The sequence below is a fragment of the Caloenas nicobarica genome, chromosome 4 (assembly GCF_036013445.1).
Source record: "Caloenas nicobarica isolate bCalNic1 chromosome 4, bCalNic1.hap1, whole genome shotgun sequence".
NCBI classification, from domain to species: Eukaryota; Metazoa; Chordata; class Aves; order Columbiformes; family Columbidae; genus Caloenas; species Caloenas nicobarica.
The window spans coordinates 33213647-33235527 of record NC_088248.1 but is presented as its reverse complement, the minus strand read 5'-3'; the positions used below and the strand labels follow the sequence as shown (position 1 = coordinate 33235527).

Here is a 21881-nt window from a genome sequence, read left to right as displayed (position 1 = left end):
ATTTTGGTCCATCTTGGACCCACTCTCAGCTGGGCCACAGGGTCCAACAGTGTTCTTAGAGACCAGCTGCGGCTTGCACAAGAAAATACAAAGACTGGACAAGTGCCAAGTGCACACCGAAGTGATAAGAAGATGGAAGATGTGAGGAAACCATCCTATTCTTAAACACCCACAGTGAACAGAGAAAAACCATTTGGGGGAGGAAATTAATTAAGTACCACGTTGGTGCCTTAGATGATGAAACTAGAAAAAAGACAACTTATAAGAAAAAAAACAGGCAAAGATGTATTGTTCTCTCCCTGGGTTAAAATGGGGATGGTGAGTGACCCAATGAGAGAGCAGCCTACATTGAGTAGGATTTTCCATAGAACATGCCTGAAGGAAGGAACACGCTTGGAGGTTAATGGGGGAGGGAGGATAATGTTGCTGAGTGAGGATGTTTAATTCAAGACACTGGTGGCAGGAAGAGGCTTTGGGATCCACAAGAGTTAAATTTATTTATTTACTTATACGTTTATTATTTAAAACAAAATTTACTCTCTGCTCTTTCCCTACCATCTAAGAAAAGATAACAGCATTACCCAGATTATAAATTACTCTCCAAAGTGTCAACAATTACCTATACTGATTTAGAGAACACGACAAAAATAAGAATCTTTTCCAGTTAGTACCAAATTCTAACAAATAACATTTTCATCCCATTGAGTCACACCAGAGACAGACGGGAATGTTCTGTTCTCATTAGGAATGTAATAATTATAAATTTGCTAAGATGCCACACTTCTTACATCTCTTCACTTGCTTTTTTTCATTTTAGTTTGCCCTTGTTGTTAACTCTCTCCAGGCATTCTTGTTAACCACAGCAAGCCCTGCTGCTGGAGGGGTAATTTATGGAGTCATAGGCCTCCTGCTGCTAAACCACATAAACAATCTGCTTTAGGGCTCCGACAGCAGTCTTAGTTTCTTTTTTGTAATCCAAACCACATGAGTTGCTACTTCCTCTCTAATTCCAAAAGGGTACAAGAGCAAGGTCGCTATTCAAAAGCTACTGCTGAAGACATGAGTGTTTCTATGCTCAGACAGTGTTTTTCTATTTCAGGTGAATATATAAGATTTATCATTTCAGTTACCAGCAATGAAGAGCTTGACTGAGGGTTCGTCTTTGTGTTCAATCAGAACATTAGGTGAAATCCCAGGGATTTCACTGGCGTGTGGGACCAGGGCACATGGCTGGAGGACCCAGGCAGGACAGTATTCTGCTTCCTGTGTCCTCCTGCTGCTGTGTGTTGAGGGAGGGAGGGCACAAAAGGGGACTGAAAGGGAATGTCACAGCCTGAAAACAAACCCGCACGGGTGAGTAATTTCTGAAATGGCCTGTAGCCCTTCCATATAGATTTTCCATCAAATGACATCTCAACATGTATCATTGTTTGGTTTATTACCGGGACAAAGAAACAGACCAGCCTATCTTACGATGACTGTTTAATAGGACATGAGTCAGGACTTCCCACGGGTGTAAGGACTAGCGGCCAGTTCTGCCCAGTGCAGGAGTGATTGGGTGAAAACCAATGGTCTACCAGGTTGTAAATGGATCCAGATCTTAAAGCTTATAGGTATGGAATTAAAGACTGTCAGCTATCTTTAATTTGTTATAATTGTATTCAACTAGAAATGTGGGAAGCTTTTACTGGGAAATTCAAAAAGCAGTTACCAGACTTACTTAAAACAGGAAAGAACACAGAGTAAGTAACGAGTTTGGCAGAGAGCTAATAAGAATAACCAAGTCGATAATATTTATCTCTGGTACAACTTCTGTTTAAGTAATTGAATTAGAGAACATTATAGTGGCACCAAAGGCAAAAAATTACATGTCCATTAAGGAATACACAGCATGCAGATGTCTCTGAATGTGCAGTCCTTATATCAGACCTCATACATATATAGAGTGTGGTCTCTTTGTTTATAACAATACTTTATTTTCACCAAGAAAGTACCATAATAAAATAAAAATCTTTCCAAGTTGCCATTCATTGACAGTACCTTGACAGAATGGTTATGAAAATCTGTGATGATAATTTCATTGTTGCTGTTTACAGCTGCAAAATGAGGACCTGCAATGCAGAGGAAGAAAAAAAAGAATAATAAAACTAAACCCAAGAGTTTGCTTAAAATGACAGAATATAATATTGGCTTCTGAGAAATAATAGCCAAATTGAGAATATCAATTTCAAATTAAGAGTGATTTCATTTCACATTTTAGAAAGCTCAGCATGCCTTTTTGTAAACATAATTTCTTTTTCAACCGGTTGTCAGCTAGTGTTATCAATAAGCATTGTTCATTCCTCCCTCTCTCACATACAGATGACTATGTAGATATTTATGTGCTTATTAACAAGACAAAACAGGTAGTGCTTAGGCCTAGAGCTGTGTACACACTGAAAATAGTTCTCAAAAATGTTCATGTAAAGTCTTAATTGAAATCTTCTATGCTTTCTGTGCTCATTTCTTACAAGCATTTGAACAAACAAGTTTTAGGATAAATACAAAAGTTACTTAGAAGAACACTGTCAGGAAAAAAAAGTGCGTTTTTGCTTTACTTTGTGTATTGAACCATGAGCTCAAACTCAAAAAAAAAAAAAGTAGCTTGAAAACAGGCAAGTACCTGAATCAAAATACTTGGTGCTATTTTGAGTCATTGAACAGATCAGAAGTTAGTTTCAATTTTCACAGTACATCAGTGTGAACTATTAAAAAGGTGAAAACCTTTACACTGAAAACGTTCAAGTAATGACAATTCACCTGGTTTATGTAGCCTACCACCAAGAAAAGGTGATATATTTCTCAAATGCACTGTCACAGAGTATTTGAATACTGATGAAAGAAATGCGACATACCCAGAACATTTTGGTGACACACAGCTCTGTTAGAGCCAAAACTCTCCTCGATTTATGTATATGGCACTTGCGCCAATAAGACTAATAAGAATAAGATATATCTAGATACATATATAAAAATAAGAGATCTCAGGTAAGACAAAAGCAGTTATACCATTGATGCTATTTCTCTCTTGTGCTGTGAACCAGTCAGAACATCAGACCAATGTATAACTACTTATTCGAAGTGCCCCAACACCTGAAAAATGACCTGGATATGTAATTTGGCATCTTCATTCAAATTTTGAAAGAACAGCTATTTGCTCAAAATATATCAGTGGTTTTTTAAACTTAATTGCATGTTCTAATTGAAAGATACCATGTGCAAGAAGTCAGTTGAATGTAAGTGGCAATTTCCCCAAACTGGCATTTTCTGTTTGCATAACTGTGTGCTCCTGACCTCAATCTTAACTTTATCCTATTACACTCATTTTCTAGTGGGAAGATACCACTTAGGGCATTGGTTAATGTGTATTTGATCATTGGAAACACGAACCACGGTCTTTGAGTTGACTATCATGAGCAGCCAAGTGTGGGCATTATGAAGCATTTATAAAACGCTAGTTAAGATCAGTCTTTCTCAGGTCATTGATCTGAAATCCTTCCAGGCACAGAAAGGTAGATAAAACAAGCTGGTTACAGCTACATTTGCAGAACAGATGTTGCAGTCTTCCTGTCCAATTAAACAAATGGTGAAACGAATAGCAGCTCTATGTTTAGTAGAACCTTCCCCCACTAGGAAAAATGAGGAGGATATAGTGTCTTCAACATGCTCAACCATCATGCAAATGTGAGCAGAACAGGCAAGAAAAGGGGATGTACATATTACCATCAAGTGTACCTGCAAATTGCTTGTCCCCATTTCCTCGACTACCAAACCTGGTGACTATTTTTCCATTTGGCTGGAAGATGAAAACACAGCATGCTTTGTTGTCCACTACAATGATGTGTCCATTACGATCCACAGAAACACCTTTAGGGCCCATGAGCTTTCCAGACCCAATTTTGGCCTAAAAGGGAAAACACAAAACAGTAAAAGATGTTGGCATGATAGAAATAATTAGTGTAGTTCAAAGATTGTATTACAGGCTCACAGTGGGACAGAAAGACATTTTTGTCATCAAAAGTTTCCCAGAGGGGATGGTTTTCATCAGCTCTGATTGTGTACTTCATATTTTTTTCCTCAGCTGAAAAGAAAGACTGCTTTCTGTATGTCCTTTCTCGAGTGGAAAGTCTGCCACCTCAGCAACTGAGTCCAAATATACAACTAATGAGAAACACAATCATCAGATTTGTGTGTCTTGATAAACTACAGCATCTGTCAGAAACCATCACAAATGTCTGTATAGCCAGCAGTAGTGTACCAGCAGGATAGGCAGACAGGCATAAAGGACTTCTGCCTCCTACTGCATACTATTCCCAAGTCCAGCAACCACCGGGTTATGGACACGGAAACATGCCTTTACCACTGCCCACTACATCAAAGCACTCAGAGCTCACTTATGGAGCATTAGAGCTGGGTGGGACGTAGGCCATGATGTCCTCTGTTGCCTTTCTTGGGTGAATGAGACACCATGAATTTCAGAGTGCTCTTTGAAAGAATTTGTGCAAAGCTACAGCTCAGGCTAACCTTCCACCAGATCCACGTGAGATTGCTTCACTTGCTGCTTAGACACATGAAGTGTCAGCTGAAACCTGCAAAGGAGATAGCATCGTGCTGCCAGACAGCAAATACAGCAATCTTTGAAACACTTATCAAATCAAAGCTTGCTCCTGTCTTAGGTAAATAAAATTATTTCCATCATTTTTAATACGCTTCATGAGTACCAAAACACCTGGCAGCATAATTAGCAACAGCAGGGGAACTGTATTCAATATTACATATTGTATCAATGGAAAAACCTTCAATGGGGATGAGGTGGATCTCACGCACAATTCTTTAGAAAGACTAGAGAGCTGTCAAAATGGATCAGAAAATGTTAGAAGCATTGTTTAGCAGGATCAAAAAGAAGGGGATCTAAGAAGGAGATCTAAGCAACAGCATCCTGTCCAGCTCAGATCAAGGAGAAATTGAGGCAAAACCTTCAAAGAACCCATGAGCTACCTGGGCATACACTCAAGAAGATTCTAGGATCACCTCACAACCCATTTCACATTTTTAACCATTCTGTTCTTTTTTCAGGCAGAGATTCCAGAAACGTGTTTAATCTACATAAAATCAGCTGAATTCTGACCTTTCAGTCAATAAAATGTTATTTTCTACCTAATTGTTTGGGGTGGTTTGTATTTGGAATGCAGCAATTTGCTTTGTTTGGGTTTTCTTGGCTTGTTTGTTTGTTTGTTTAATGATGGACAGATTTGGAAGCAGTTATCCAGGTTGGTCCCAAAAGTCTGGTCTCCTGCCAGCAGCTTCACTGTGCTGGACAGGCAACTCACCAAACAGGCTGTATTGAAATTATGGATCCCAGAATTTTGAGATCCTGTAGTAATTTGAGAGAGACATCCTACAAACCAAGGTCCATCTCTTCGGTGGAGAACATAATTTCTTGCTTCCATAGGAATTTAAATGAAACAGATACAAAAATATTCATCTTCTGTATGAAACAATACCATTGGCTTTGCAGGGTGCGACAGATCACCACCAAGAACAAGCAATGCTTCTGACTTCTCTGCCCCTCATCCCTCCCTCTTGCAAGTGGTGAAGAGTAGCTGAAGCTCTGTTAGTCTGTGACTAATTATCAAGCGGGACAGATCATGGGCATGGAGAAGATCCATTTCCTAACTAATTTATCTCAATTCACTAATGTTTTCAAAGCAAACAACCATGTTAGTATCTGAAGGAGACCAACTACCCTTAATAAGCCCCATGCTCCTATTCCATGGTACATTCACATGAGTAGAGTTGCAGGTAAAAGTAGGAGCCATCCGAAAATAAAACGATCCATATTCCCTGAGGCTGTCTGGTACAAAGTCACCACTACATAACCTCTTTCAGTCTCAAACAAAGAAAACTCCAGGGAGTAAATCTTGCAGCTTCAAGACTACACTTAGCCAACATGCAATGATCGTGTGCCTGTTTTATGTTCAGGTACATATACTCTTATAAATTGCTAAATATTTAAGTAAAAACCACCTAATTAAGTCATGCAAAAATATCCCCAGGGAAAAGTATTAAAAATAACTTTGTGTTCACCAGGGGAAGGATATGAGCAGACCTACAAAATGTATTCAGGTTTTCATAACAACAAAGCAGCAACAACATAAATCAAATGCAAGTCAGTAGATTTATTTCCTTTGGGGTGATTAAATCATACTCCATTCTTTCCTCTGGGATGCCCATGTGTTTCTCTGGTTGTGCATTGCACCACTTCCTTACCATCTTTCCAGGATTCCTATGGAAAAATGACTCTTCCTGCCCATATAAATACATATGAAAAAAAAAAAATCACGAATAAGTCATGTACTGCATTAATGGGCACTCAGTGCTGAGAGGAGTAATAAAAATCTCTATTCTTGGGCCAGGATTTAAAATATAATTTGCAAGCAGCAATAAATTATGCCCAGCTAGAGTTTGCAGTGCATTTTGCTAAAAATCTCTGTTTCCAGTTTAGATGAAAATATGCTGATGACACATTACCAGGTCTGGATGAACATATGCTTTGTATATTTTTATTTCAGAAGGTTTCTTGGAATTATAGGTTTGATTATTTAGAACAGAACATTATGAAACCCAGTCACTGTATGAATGGAAGTATTTTCAGGCTTTTCTGCCATTAGAAATGAATAAATTCTAATGAATCATCTGAACCCTTGATACAATTAATGTGTTTAACTGACTTCAGTCAAGGATATTATTTCCCTTATTTTATAGGCTCTTATGAATTTAGACTGGTTTTCAAATACGTGTTTGTAAAGTCACCCTACCCAAGTGGAAAGTATTCTACTGTGGGATATTCCTAGAGGTTACAAAAAAAAAAAAAACAAACACCAAAAAACCCCAAACAATAGCAGGCATATATAAAAATTTATAAAGGCCTTTCCACCGTAGAAGAGTAGGTGTGTTAGAGCTTCAAGTTCAATTCCACCAATCTTGTTGCTGTCTGAAAGGTTTGCAATTGTCGGGAATTAATTTACAGACTTTCAACATACCTTCTTTTCCTGTTTAAGAACTTCCCTTATGTGGAGATACAGCCTTGTCAAACATTGCAATGTCTCACAATAAATGGATGTATTTTTCATGTGACTGTCTTAATTCAACTGTGACCACTTAACCACACCCCACAGAACTATTCCTATCTGAACATGCAACCAGCTTCAAGCACCTCCCTTCTTCTTCTTCTGAGACAAGAAAAGATTAAAGTCTGACAGATGAAATGTTTCCTTTCATCTTTTCCCACTCATCTAAACTTGATCTTAACTTGACTTGCAGCCCTCTTTGGCTGATAACAAGCTATCTTAGATACAACCTTTCAAGGCCAGAAAGAAAGTCATTCTCTCCTCAGAGGACCAGGATTGTTCTCTTGGCTGTGTTCTCCAGTTTCTTCTCTAGGTTTGAACACCACCACTGGCACAGCAGCTGATACTGCTGCTTCAGCATGTGTTCTCTCCTTAGCCTAGCAATATGTCTTCCTCTAATAGTTTCTTAAGTAATTTCAGAGTAATTTACAGAAGAAGTCAGCACTGTTATCTGCCTTTTATAGATGAGGAAAATAAAGCACTGGGAAGTGAAACGGAAGAACACCCGTCACCTGTAGGATCCATGGCATAGCCAGAAACAGGAGCCCCAATTCCTAAAACTCTCTATGAGGTTTTATTGTTCACAGGATAATAATACAGACTTTCATTTTAAGCGACTCATATTTTGGTGTAACCTTAGAGTTTGGCCACCTCAGCATTATGCAAGTTTTACAGCCTTGAGAAAACGGAGCTCTGTCTCTGTTGCTACCAGCGACTGAGGAAGGTGACACTTCTCTGCATGGTAGTGGGGTTGCTGGGATGAATCAGCCCAGTGCCGTCATCAGGGAGATGCCTGGGCCTGGCTCCAGTGGAAAATTGCCTTCCGGTTCAAGTGACTATTAAAATGCCACTAAGGGAGACTAGGTAAATACAGAAAGAAAGGGACAACAACAAAAATAGCTAGATTAAGTTCAAAACAGCCCCCTGATAATGCTGAGTTACCAATTAGCAGACCACCTGCATCAGAGATCATATACAATGACTTGCAGGCACAGTCCTTTGTAGGGAAACATTATTGTCTGTTTATTTATCTCTCTGTGCATCTTAGTAAGTGTTCCCCTGTAGGAATTACAATTGCCAACATACAAGAAATTACAGGCTAGATCAGTTATATCCATGCCCTGTGCTTCAAGTATGTGATTATGCCTGTCCTCCATATATAAAATGCTTCTACAAACATTTGTATATTTTTTCTCTCAGAAATATAGCCTGTTGCATTCAATCTAAAAATAGCATTCATCTCTCATTTAATAAGTCTGCTCTCAAGAACTATAAGGTCCAATGCATTAACTTGCATTAACCACACAAACATTGCCCCCACAGCTCTGGCAATCTAACAAAAACACTGACTAAAAACAAAGCTAGGTTCCACATCGGAGGAACTACCTTAATACTTCATTTTTTTCAATACCTGTCTCCCTGCTGGTAGTGTATAGCACATAGGGTCCTGGCTCCTCCAGAGTCATGGCTTTTTCCTCCAGAGCTGGATTTATAGCATGTCTTAAGAAGTAAGGAAAATGAGCCCTCTGTACTCTGTGTCCAGATCAAGCTAGTTCACATTAAAGATGTCAATAATTATTTAAAACACACTTAAGTTATTTAGAGTATTTGTATTCTAAACCACATTACATCTTTCTTTGGTTTTGTTTTGGTGTCTTCATTTCATTCAAGGTTTTCAGCCAAAACCAAGGTTTTCCTGTGCAGATGTACATTTTCAAAACTACTTGACATGGCAAATGACATACTCTGCAAAGGCAAGTAATTTGTATTTTTTTAACACTTGCATTGCATAGTGGTATTGTTGTATTTTAGCTTCAAGTCTACACAGGATCTGGATGCTTCTAAAAGCATACACGTCTCTTTCCCAAATGGAAGCCACTGAGGACTATGAAAGTACAACTGCCTATTTGCTACAGTATTCATCACTTCGCAAAGACTGCTCAAAGGAAGGCAATTTGGTACACACATGAGCAGCTCGGGACCTGAGCTTTTTGGTCATTAGGCTGCCAGAAATTTAGCTAAATAGGCAATTTCTCTTTAACGCAGGACTCTAGAACTAAGTAACTATGGCAGAAATTTCCCTGCAGGTCCTTTATCTCACTGAACAGTGTGTACTCTGCTAAGAGTGGCTATTTCTAGCATGCATTGCCAGACTCAGTAACATGCATTCAGACAACAGCACCAAATGGAGGTAACAGTTAATTCTCTCTGGAGTTGTGCCTGAACCCAAGCAAAATAAATACTGCAGGTTGGCAAACATCACTGTAGTATAGTAGCTGCCTTCTTATTTTACTCCTATTAAAGGGATAAGAGTTGCTATGAAAATAAGAGGTGTGCTTTTCTCTGAACTTCTGATTTCTGAAACCTAAGACATTAGTACTGCATTTTAGTTTTTCCAGTGCACATCACCCCACTTAAAACACTCCTGTCTATGCTGTAGCACTGGAACAACATCCTGAGTTGCTCTTCCTTGCATTTATTACAAACAGGATCATACATGAGTAATACACTTGTTTTGCTGATATGTGTGGAGTAAATAGAGGAAGTCACCATCGGTCTGCTACCTTCTTTTCTTCCTCCATACGTCACTGAAGAGCCTGGTGTCCTCCTCATCAGGTTTTATGTCTGTCTGTGTGTATGGACATATATGCACACACTTTTCTGTATAATCAGAATACTAACGATATGAAGGTTGTTGAGCTACTCCAGCTAGACTTGATCACATTAGTTATCCTTGACTATAAGTTATGGAAAGACATCCAAGTACCTACTATGTAGAACTGTAAAATGGAACATGTCTTCATTTGGTATAACATTGGTATCACAGCTGTGACCTCTCCCTATTAATTATACATCGTAGCTGTGTCATGGTTTTCCACATCACAACAATGGAATTTGGACTAAGTTACAACCAAACTATGTAGTTTCTTGACAAAAAACCCTATTACTTTCCAATCCTTCATAAAATGGAGAAAGCTCAGGAGAATTCACATGGTAACTCCTACCTTAAATTTTCCATCTGATGAGAATATGCTAACCCATTTGTTATCATAATCTGCAATAATGATGTCACCACTGGGATGCACAGCCACTCCTGTTGGCCGCTGCAACTGGCCGGGAGACCTTCCTCGTATGCCAAAACGGCTTTTGAACTGACCATCATTGGAAAATATCTGTAACAGAAAATGCTCATTTTAAAATCAAGTCTGCATAATAACATCAAGTACTTCTTGGAGCTTAGATTTTAGCAAGTCCCTAATGAACACAGCACTTTTACATGGTCCATATTTTAAAGTGATATGCTTAATTTAAGAAGAGGCTTCCACCTGGATCCCAATTTCAAAATAAATAAGTTCTCTGCACTTACATTGCACTGTTTGTTCAGTGATCTCAAAGTACTTTATAAACATTAGTGAATTAAGCTTCACAATACCCTTCTCAGCTGGAAGGAAGTCGTATTACTCCCATATTAAAAATGAGGAAACTGAGGTACTGAGTGACGCAGCCACGGTCAAACACCGAGTCTGTAGAAAATATAGGAACAGAACCTAAAACAGAACTTCAAAATTTAATTATTTGACTTAGGGATAAGTACTAGTCCATTTCCTGAGAGATGCTTTAGCCACATAAAATTCAGTCTATTGGTTGTGTCCCATGCCAGGTAATTAGACATTGAAGTTCCTCTGAAGTGGCTGCAAATTACAAAGTGTGAGAGTACTGATGAATATTTGACTCTCTCTCTTTGAAAAGGCCTGGAAAAACGTTCTTACTGCACATTGTTGCTTGTTCTCACGTACTAAAGAGCAAGCCACACACTGCTGCCTTGTTCATTGCTACCACATGGGCAGCCTGAAGAGTGCTGACAAATTGTTAATGGCAAAAAAGATACATGGCAAGCAAAAGAAAAAACATAGCTTGATTTCACAAAGGTTACAGAAGCCAAGAAATCGTGGGTGTCGGAGCTGTTACCACAGAAAAGATTTGATCACGATGTCAGTCAGAAAAGCCAATTAAGTAGATTAAAAGTCATTTGAAAATTACATCTACATGTTTATTTCTGTATTTGCTTAAGAAATAAAATTTGTAGCACTTTGACCTAGATTTATATTTGGAAACATGGACTGATAAATTTACAATGTAAAATGGTATTTACAAAAATTCATTTTTCCAGATTATTGCACTGCTTGTTTTCTTCATTCTTTGCCAAACATCATAAGGAAGGGAAATAAACACTATCATAAACACTAGATATACTGTAGATCTGAAAAATATAGCTGCAGGTCAAGAAGATGGAATTATAATGAATGATAAACAAGTTGAGATCCTTCTGTATTTTCTATATCTGCTTGAATTGTACAAATTCTGTCTTTCCTGGACTACAAAGAAGGGAGAGGTGTACGGGTAGGGAGAAAAAGAAAAATACTGGAAGTGGCATATCCTCATACCTGCACACACTGATTGTTACTGTCTGCTATTAATATTTTTCCATTTGTAGATGCAGCTACACCTTGAAGATTTGTAAATTCCCCTTTGTTTCTTCCTTTGGTGCCTAAAATTGAACACAAAGCACATAAGAAATCAGGTTAGATGGGACTTACCAGTTAGGACCTAAATGCCAACAACATGCATTTAATACATCCTGGATCTATAGATTTCTGTTTTGAAGAGTTCTTATCACTGCTACAACTTTAAAGAACTGTCTCAGTAACAGAACCAAAATTCTAAGTGCAAGCGAGTGTTCTTACTCTTTGGCATGTATACCATCTAGGCTCCCATCAACGTGATTACCTCTTTGGCCTTCAGAAATAGAAGGCTTCACAATCTGCCTCTTGAGTGAGGGAACTAGTACAATGTTTTTTCATAAGTGATAGACTTTTTTTAAATTGCAGATTTTTATTCAACTGAGAAGGCAATGAAAGGGGCGGTACTGTGGGAACATACACACAGAGGCTAAGATAAGAACCAGGACAGATGACAAGGTTTTAGTACAATTATCTAAATCTCCTCAGTGAAGTCACAAAGTTGAGATAAAACATATTGGTGATCACTTTGCATGGGTCCATTTCAAGAAAGGGAAGTTTTGTTATTCACTCATACACAGTTCTTAGCCATAGGCTTTAAAAATTTCCTTAGAAGGGAAACTCAGATGGAGGACTGGTTTTGAGTGATTGGGACATGTGGGCCAAAGCAAACAAATACCTGGAGACAGAATGCTTCTGTGAAGACCTTAGATTATTCTAATAAAGCAAAATACAAAAACAGAGGTCCCATTTTTACCCAGGACAAATGCAATAGTGATTTACATAGAACTGTGTTTTCCTCAGTAGCTTAAGGGGATAAGGAGCTGTAAAATGTCTAATTTTCACAAATGTTCATTAATTTTAGGTGCCTTGTTACTTATTAGTTTGTTCTGCAACGTTCCAAGGAGAGTCACACAGCAAACTGACGTCTTTAAAAGGTCAGCCCTAAAGTGGCTGGTCCAAATTACACCTGGAGCACAGGAACAGTATCTGAATTCCTGCTTTGTTTGTAAAGGAGGCTCAGGGGTCTTTAGACAAGATTACAATTATGATCTTCGACCCTAAGGTTATTAATAATGAATGCATGAATTTTGAAACAAAAAGACTATATAAGATGTTCTTTCCAAGACTTGGATGCAGCACTGTTTTTCTTGGTTAAGTATTTTTACAAGCATTTACTGGCTGCATATCAGACATTAATTGGTTTCAAGATGTGGTTTTAACTGAAAAACTTGTATTTTATTTTAGTCAGTCCAAAATATCCTGGAGCTCAGTGATTAAAACTATGATGCCCAATATAAGCCATATATAATTTGTATTTAGCTCTCATTAGGCATGTGTATGCTCTTAACAACCCTGCTTTCTGCTGTGGTGATGGCTGTGGGATGTGGATTTCCTGTCACTGGCTAACAAGTAACATTTAATTCCTCTGCACTTGGTGCTGCGAGCATGTCCCTTTGTTTCAAGGCTTGTTTTCTCGAACTCCATATGCTCCATCCTCTAAACAAGGCAAATGCTTCTCAATTTTTGTGCTGCAAGGGAAAGTGCATATTCAGGGGATAGTGAGTTACACAACAATTACATTACCCACACTTGAGCCATTTCTGTGTATTGTTTTAATGACCAGTGCCTGAGGAATGCGTGCAGTAATTTTTTTCCACCATATGCTAATGATAAGTTTCCTTTTTGCCTTTTAGCCAAAGAGAATGGATGAAAAGGCAGAAACATTCTTTTTACTACTGAGAGTAAAGGGAAAACATTTGTTAGAAAAGAGGAGGCATAAGCTAGAGCATCTGGAACCAACTAGCACCAAACTTCATGGAATGTATGCTCTCTACCCTTAGAAAAGTGTTCTTGAAAGTCAAGGAATTTAGTTTTTAAAGATAAGAGAGACCTATGTAGTTACTCTTCAGTGGGACCTTGTAAACATGCATCAAAGGGAAAACAGAAGAAATTACCCAGGAATGCCATAGCCACATTTCACACTAAATGTAAGAAATAATATTTTATTAGGCACAGCATGCAGATGAAATTCAGCTCCATGCAGTATCCTTGTGCACAGCACTTTGCAGCTATTAAACCAATCACATAGGTGCTAATTAGCACACAGGCCTGAAGAAGAAAGCTGAGGTTAGCGAAGCACAGCTTATTTCCTAACTTATGTTCAGGAGGAAATGAGGTAAGTTTGAACTTTCTGATTTGAATAATTCATTGTGCCAGCAAAGACCTGAATCCAAGCACAGGCAGTGGCAGAAGTTCAGATGATGAGAGGAAAGCTTGTAGTAAAGTATGTCAGCCTCTGGAAAACCAGGCTCCTGCAACTGGCTGTCAAAGGATGGTCATTTCTCCCTGTACGCGGAGATTCCTGCTTCATAAACATACCTGCCTGAGAGTCTTCAGTAAATCTTTTACTGCAAAATACCAGCCCTCTGTGCCAAGGTATGCCATGTTTTGTCTTTTTTCCGTCACGAACAGTCATCCATCACTCCTTAGCCTAGGGAGGCATCAACTTTTCAAATGCGCAGGGCTGGAACCAGAGGACAGTTGTGGGATCCTCATTCCAGTGTTTCCCAAGCAGCCTGGTTTAGAGATGGCAGCCTGCATCTTTTGTGCCTGTCTTTGCCCAGCCTTACCTCCCTCCTGTTCTGAGCTACCGTGGGGTAAAAGGCAGACATTTCACTGCAACTTCTGTGGCAAGCTGCTGGGAGCTGGGAGAGGATGGCAGAGTTTTCAGAAGGGGAAGGCTGAACAGAATTATTAGGAAGCAGATCTGTGGTGTGTGGAATAGCTCCTTTTATATCATCTTTGTATACAGATAATAAACAGATTTGCCTTAGCCCTGTCTAATTCCTTCTGCTATTACTGAGTGTAGCCTGCACAAACCAATTAATTGAGCTTTGAAGATATGCTTTCAACAAAACAGTATCCATTTTCAGTTCAAGACAATCTAGCACACATAAAATGCTTCATAATTTCAAACTTTTATTCTTGCACAATAGAGGCCAGATTGACTCTTGCCAAAAAAAGAAGGGAAAAAAGAATCTAAAAGCCCATTAACAGCACAAAAGATGTTAAAAATTACATCATGTAACTGCAATAAGAATCTGCTCTGTAAGTGCTGGGCATCTGGAAAACCTGTTGGACAATGCACATTTTTGATGTGCATACTAATAGAAGGAGCAGTTTTTGCTTTCTAAGTTTTACTAATATAGATAATAACCTCCCTGCTTGCTAACCTAGATTTACCAGCTTTCTAAACCAAATAAAGACTATGTCACTGCCTCTAGCAGGAAGGGAATGGATTCAGAGAGACAAAAACCCCGCAGAAAGACTACAGATTAATGGAGAGACTTCAGGGGTTGCAAGCAACCATAACATGTTGTGTAAGTACCTGCCTACAACACTTGAAATACTTCTTGGACTGTTCTCTACGTGGTAATGAACAAAAGGATAAAACTAAACAGCATGGAAAGGTCAACATATGCACTGCATAGACAGGTATCAAGGAGTTGTTTTCTTGTTCCCTAGCTTTGTTTCTTTTTTCCTCAGAGCGCCAAAAGATATTTAGTAAAAGCTTATACGTTATGAGGATGTGATGCCATCTCTCATAATAGATACAGCTGAAATGCAAAAGGCTCTGTAGTAAAACTGCACCAAATCAGGTTGTTAACAAGCTATGTGCTTATTGTAAAGCAAATGTCAGTGTTTCTAATCCAAGTTCCCATGCAAATCTAAGTTTTAAAATCAATCGTTCCATTGCATGAAAGCACACAATGTTTGTAACCTTTAAAGAATGGATAATTCAGTAAGAACTCTGGCAGATACTCCTACACACTGTTGGTAGTGAAGGTTGGGTTGATATGTATTAATTTGCTTTACATGGCATCTGCCCCTTAAAGCTTGGCCAAGACCACCTCCAAGCCTTGCTTGTGCAGCAGAGCCCTTGCCGCCACAGCGGGGTATGCACAAATCTGAAGGGTAGGTGTACCTCAGAAGCAGTTCTCTGCCAGTACAGCAGCAAAACCCCAAATTGCATGAAGCAAACCAAGACCAGGTCTCTGTCATGAGGATATCAGACCCACCTGGAGATTTTGCCAGCAATGTGATGTCAGAGTTTTTCAGCCCCCATCCAATACAGGTGTGACTGCAAAACCATGCAGTGTAACCCTGGCCAAGTTTCACACTGGCCATCACAAACCCATAAAGAGTTCATGACAAGCCTCAGAGGGATTTAAGTTAATGAACTGGAAAATGAAATTCTATGTCCCCGTTACTAGGCTTTCCTATTTCTACAGAAGTATAAATTCTGTATAGAAAACATCTCACTATCTCATACTACTTATTAATGGGTTTGTTCCAGGGTTCTGAAGCAGAGAATGAAGAACAACAGATTAAAGTGTGTCAGAGGGGCCTCCGCATTTAATGTATCATACTTCTGCGCTACACGGAACACCTAGACCTACACAACCCTTCCTTCTCCCAAGTCCTTAGCCAGGCTGTGATTTGGCCAGGACAAGACCTTGCTGGAAAGGCAGAGAAGGGACAGGGGAACGGGAAGAAGAAGGTGCTGCTTGCCAGAGGGAAGAAGGTTCCTCTGGACCATCCATACAAGGGGGCTAACTGCAGTTGGAAAAATTAATGTTTTTTTCAAGAAGATGTTTACCCAAGTAACCCACTTGTATTTTTGTAAAAGCTCAAAAAGTGTGTATCTATTGGCAGCCTTGTTCCTTTTAAACAAGACAATCCAAAACAGAGTTTCAGGCAGAACCCCTTATGCTCCCCCTGAGCCTGCTTTTAAATTGCACTGAAGCTACTATAACACAGATCTTGTTCATGAGTTTTTATGTGGAGTAAATTCACAATAAGGCTCCTTATTTCACTATTGATAACAGACCAGAAGATGCATCTGCACCTGGTAAGGAGGCTGACAGAAGGTATTGTTAAAGGCACTTGCCTTCTCCTTTTTTTTTTTTTTTTTAATCAGAGTTAATTACACACGTTAAATATACCAGCTAATCTTAGATGTGCAGTTACATCACTGAACAGACAACTAAGCACAGTCTGAGGAAAAGGAAAATTGAACTTTCTAGCGGAGAGCCAACTATCCATCTGGCTGAATCTGATGCCAATCCCAAATATAAATAAATGAAGAGAAAAAGCAGTTAAAGTGCGAAATAGCACCACTACTGCTAAATGGTGTCAAAGAACCCACTCATGAAAAGTGCCAGAAGACAAAAAAAATACCAAGGCATATGGCACATCACGGCAAAGCTAGAGCACAAGATGGGGTCCTGGAGAGAGTAGTTAATTGATGCCACCCATTGCTCTTAACCCTCCTTTGGAGGACATGGGAGAGATTTACCAGGGAAGGTGGAAGTGGCTGAGACTGTGAACATCCCTCACCTCCACATACCGCTGCTCAGCACAGGTCTAGGGCACAAAAGCAGAGTAATGGAAAAGAGCCTTCCCTCTCACTTTAGTGCTTCCTACCACTTGTAGAGGTAGCAAAAACCATTGCACAACAATTATTTTCTGGGTATCTTAAGCACACTCGTGTTTTCATTTGTATAAACTAAGTATGTGCTACACAGATACCGCATGGACACACTCTCAGAGATTACACCTGTTTAAAAAAATTTTAAAAGACTGAGGACGTAAATTATTGAGACACAAGAGGAGGAAGCAAGAAATATTCTGTTCTTGTAAATAATAAATTACATGAATGTATGAATGTGCAATCGCTTGACCTTAAAATATCTGAATAGAACCACCTGCCATTTTAAAAGCCATGAATAACAGAATTGGCAAAAGATACAATGCCCAATTCCCCATGAATGAAAGCACTTAACTGTACTAATGTTGTATTAATGCTATCTCTGTTAATACTAGCACAAGAACAATATCCTGCTAGGAGCTGATCAATTTACTTGTGCATAAAGCCCATATATCAGCATATATACAATAGCATACTCCGTATACTTGGATGCCCATAGGAATATTACAGTATGATTTTCCAACACAGCTCTATGAGCTTCTGGCAGCCAAAATATATGATTTATCTTGCCCAGTTTAAAATACAAATGCAGATTTGTCCGGGGCTGTCGGATGAATTCAACAATGGGTTCGAAATTGAGATATGCAGTCGTGTTGGAAAACAGTGCTAAACTTTATTTTATATTACCTCATCAAAAAATGAACTGAACCTTAACTTTTTGAAGTGTGGTGACACTGGAACTAAATGAACTCTTAAATCCGTGAAGGCAATCCCTGTGAAAATATCAGAAGTTTTACTTGTCTTCATTAATTTTGCATATTTCGGAAGAGTGTAAAAAGTCAGAGCATTACAGCTGCAATGGCTTAAGAGACCTTTCAGATGATGCATAAGCCCACGGAAACCCAGAGGGACATCTCTATGTTAGGTCATTCTGTGCAACAATTGGCTGAAAACTGAACATGTAATAGGATGAAGTACTACTCTCAGCTCAGTTTTTCAATAAAATAGCAACCTATATATCCCAAATGGGGACACTCCTTAGAGGTTTCATCTAAGCAAAAGCTCTGAGACATGCATAGCTCTTGTTCTAATTATTTTCTCTTCTTTTTTGGGAGGGTAGAGCGGTGAAGAAGGGGAGGATACAGAACTCCAAAATTAAGCACATGGTCACAACTGCATCACAACAGAAAGAAAGGACACTGCACTTCTTGGAAAACATTTAAGACTTCTAGAGTTTATGGTGTGTTGGAGACAACAGTTAAAAAAACCCAACCACCAAACAAACAAAAAAACCCACATCACCACTGCCATACCACTATTTGGTAATCAGGCCAGAAACTGCTCACTAGAAGCAAGGGATACAGAAGCAGAAATTACAAGCTGTAATCACTTTAATCCATACTAAAAGCATTATAAGAACAGTATTAACAGGTTCTAAATAATTTAAATATTTTCAGGACATATCTTTAAAAAAAAAAAAAGATCTACAATTTTCACACTAGGACAAATTACTGCTTGATATATGTGAACAAGAAGGCTTTGCATTCAGTGAAAGTGTCAGCCCCAATGGGTAACAGAGCTCCCCTGTGCACCTGTGCAGGCTTTCCTATCCTGCTCCTGCCTGCTACAGACCCCACAGACTCTTTCTGCCTGAATCTGTCCATCCAGCCCCTTCTCTGTCTAGCAGACAACACCGCAACTGTTCCAGAAGACATTAGAGAGAGGTTTTCTTTCTAGACCAGGTTCAGACATTATTCTTAACTGTTTTGTTAAGCTTGTCTAAAAAAAGAGCCCAAAAAAGATCTAGGCTACATTTATACGTGCCCTCTGCCACTGCTACCAGCACCAGCAGTGAAGCGGCATTTGAGAAGAGCTACAGGTCCATTTGCATTCCAGCAGGAGCCTGAGGCTGATCACTCTGCCCCATGCAAGGGCTTCTCTCCCCATGGGATCGCTAACAGGCTCTTCCAGTGGTGACTAAAGCAATAGCTTTTGCAACAAGAACACCCTCCTGCTAGAGGAAGGGCTATGTCTGGGTACTACTTTAACAAAGGTTGCCTATGAGCTTTGGATGGTAGAGCATGGCTACTACCAAGTAGGGCTGGCTTTACTTCAGTGTGAATTGTTCTACATCATATTCGTAACTTTTTATTCAGCAGTCACCAGAAAACTTAGCCTCAGTGACAATAAAGCTGGATATCGTTGCCTCTGTGAAAAAATGCTTTGATTTCTTATGTTTATGGGGTCATTTATCATACAAAGAAATGCACTGGCCATCTCAGAAAGGCTGGTCATTTTATGAGTAGCTCCATCCAAAGGTTTCAGTGTACTGTCCTGTTCAGCCAGCAAAGCACGCTTGCTGAATACATTTTCTGATATAAAACCATTACATTATTGCATGTGCTCTTTATCACCACAAGAAACCTATTAGAAATACTGATGGATAGAAATTGGCTGGACAGGGCTAACCAACTGACAAATGATGTCCAGATGAATTTTCAACAGCATTATTTTAAAACCCTCCAGGATGAGCAACCACCCATGCTCTGCTACAAAGGGGAAAGTCACCTTGCCGAACGGTTGTCAAACTTTGTAACACATACTGCTGAAATCCTAACTTGTAAATATTAAGAATTAACTTGCTTTTTTCTTCAGTTGTGCAAAGTGAAAAGTATTTTCTAACTATATAAGCAGACATTATAGAAATACATTAAATGCATACTTTTAAAATTATGAATTATTATATAGCTTAAAAACAGAGCACACCAAAAGACCTGAAAAAAAAATCACAGTAAATGACCCAAGATGTTATATTTTACCAAGCATTAGAAGTCCACAGATTTAGAGATAACATCACACTATATAAAAAAGCTAACATGTTTAGAAAATAAAGGAAATTGTCATTTTGTCCTATGCTGACATAATGAAATAAATATATATGACCATAGGATTCAGCATGTATAGTTCCAGGTTAATTAATTAGATTAATGTGTAAGGCAACAGTTTTAGAGGAGGAATCCTCCTAGTTCTCTTCTTGCCTTGCAACTTTTTAAAGAAGTAATTTAATCTAATATGAAGCACTGATCTTATTATATTTTTATTTTATGATGCCCAATAGAGTACAGAAGAGGTGGTAAAATATTTTATCAAATGTATGCATTTCTCAACTCAAATTCCAGTTAAATATTTGCTGCAAACAGAATTTCTGAAGCATGTGTTTAAAATTTACATATGAAAAAAGTCGAGAGTCCTAAAGGCATTATCAGGTTGCTCTACTTACAGCTTTAACTTTAAAATAATTTAACTTCTAGATTTTTTCATCCAGTTTCCCTGAACTATTTTTAAGTATGTCAATAGGGAGCAGACAAGCCACCTACCTACTCTGAAGATCAAATCATCTTCAATGGGATTCTCTTTTCTTTTGCCAGTGCTGTACATGCTTGCAGGTCTCTTCACAGCTTTCTGCTTCACGTGACCACTGCCAGGAGATTTAACACGTCTCTTAACCCCTTCAGTGGTAGGGGACACATCTGCTGATCTGACCACTTTAAGTTTGAATGGGCTGCCCTTGATATGTTGATCATAAAGTCTCAGTGACAAAGTGAAGTCCCCCTCTTTTTGAACAGTATACAAAAATTCATAAGTGCCATTTTTATTGTCAAGTATTTCTCCATCTGCTACACTCCCATCAGGTGTGCTCAGTTCAGCAGTGAGGTAAGCGTTCCCAGATTTACAGAGCTCCCCATCCTTGTCCTTCGTTGTGATGGTGACGGACATGGGCTGCCCGATCACCGTCTGACGCAGCCCCTCACCTGTGGCAACTGTTTCAGAGGCAACAGCATTAGTGGTTAAAATAGTACCCAGATTGTGAATGGACTTCTTGAGACCTTCTGTTTCCACTATGAAGTCCAGCTGATCGTTTTCACGGGGCTGTAACGGGAAGTCCCGCTCAGCCAGTTCATTCAGCTTGTCACTCATTTGCTTCTTCACCAGCAGAACTTCAGTTTCAGTGCCATGGTTGAGCGCTTGTGCCGTAAAGTTGCTGCAACTTTTAATGCTTTCTTGTCCTTCAAGTAAGGTATCCAGCTGTGTCTGGAGGACCTGTGTGCATTACCAAACACCAGATTAGCATCATGTTACAAGAACTATCCTAGCGAGATGTAGCATGCTTGATGTATGAAGGCCTTTGTAGAAACACAATTTATAGTGCTTTATTTTAGAGTTTGTTTTAAAGTTTCATTTAAAAAGAAGTAGTGCAACACTGATTCCCTATATGTTCTTGGAACGCTGCAATACAAAAAAAAATGTACCCTGTTTTGGGTCTTCAAAGCTTCACAGTTCCACTGTCACACCAGATTGAACTATTACCCCACCTGTCTTGTTTCTTTTTTTTTGAACCCTGCTCCATCTGACTCTCATCAGTCATAGTTAATGAGATAGTTACTGAGCTGTGTGCACAGAGATACAGATATTTTGGAGTCATCAGGCCCACTAATAAGGGAGGCTGCAAGAAACTTCTGGAAACTATTCCTTCAGAGCCAAGGGAAGCCTTGCGTTACTCCTCTATGGAGACAGACAAGAAGGTACTCTCAAGATCTGTACATTCATCCTGACAAAAAGTGTGATTCTTAATCTAAATAAATGAAGAAAGGAAAAGTCTCCCCAGCAGAAGCGAGTAAGTTGATTCCCCAGTTTCAG

At 39.1% G+C, this 21881-nt stretch overlaps 1 protein-coding gene across 4 annotated transcripts in view; it reads right to left on the bottom strand.

The window, feature by feature from the left end:
- The window catches only part of TRIM2 (tripartite motif containing 2), a 71869-nt gene that overhangs the window by 6321 nt on the left and 43667 nt on the right, over window positions 1-21881 (bottom strand). For all 4 annotated transcript variants that reach the window (XM_065633653.1, XM_065633656.1, XM_065633652.1 and 1 more), the window contains exons 6-10: window positions 20561-21284; window positions 11615-11718; window positions 10175-10342; window positions 3775-3943; window positions 2041-2111 (exon numbers count right to left, since the gene is read on the bottom strand). In XM_065633653.1, coding sequence (XP_065489725.1) covers window positions 2041-2111; window positions 3775-3943; window positions 10175-10342; window positions 11615-11718; window positions 20561-21284 — 1236 coding nt within the window. The remainder of the gene's footprint in view (window positions 1-2040; window positions 2112-3774; window positions 3944-10174; window positions 10343-11614; window positions 11719-20560; window positions 21285-21881) is intronic.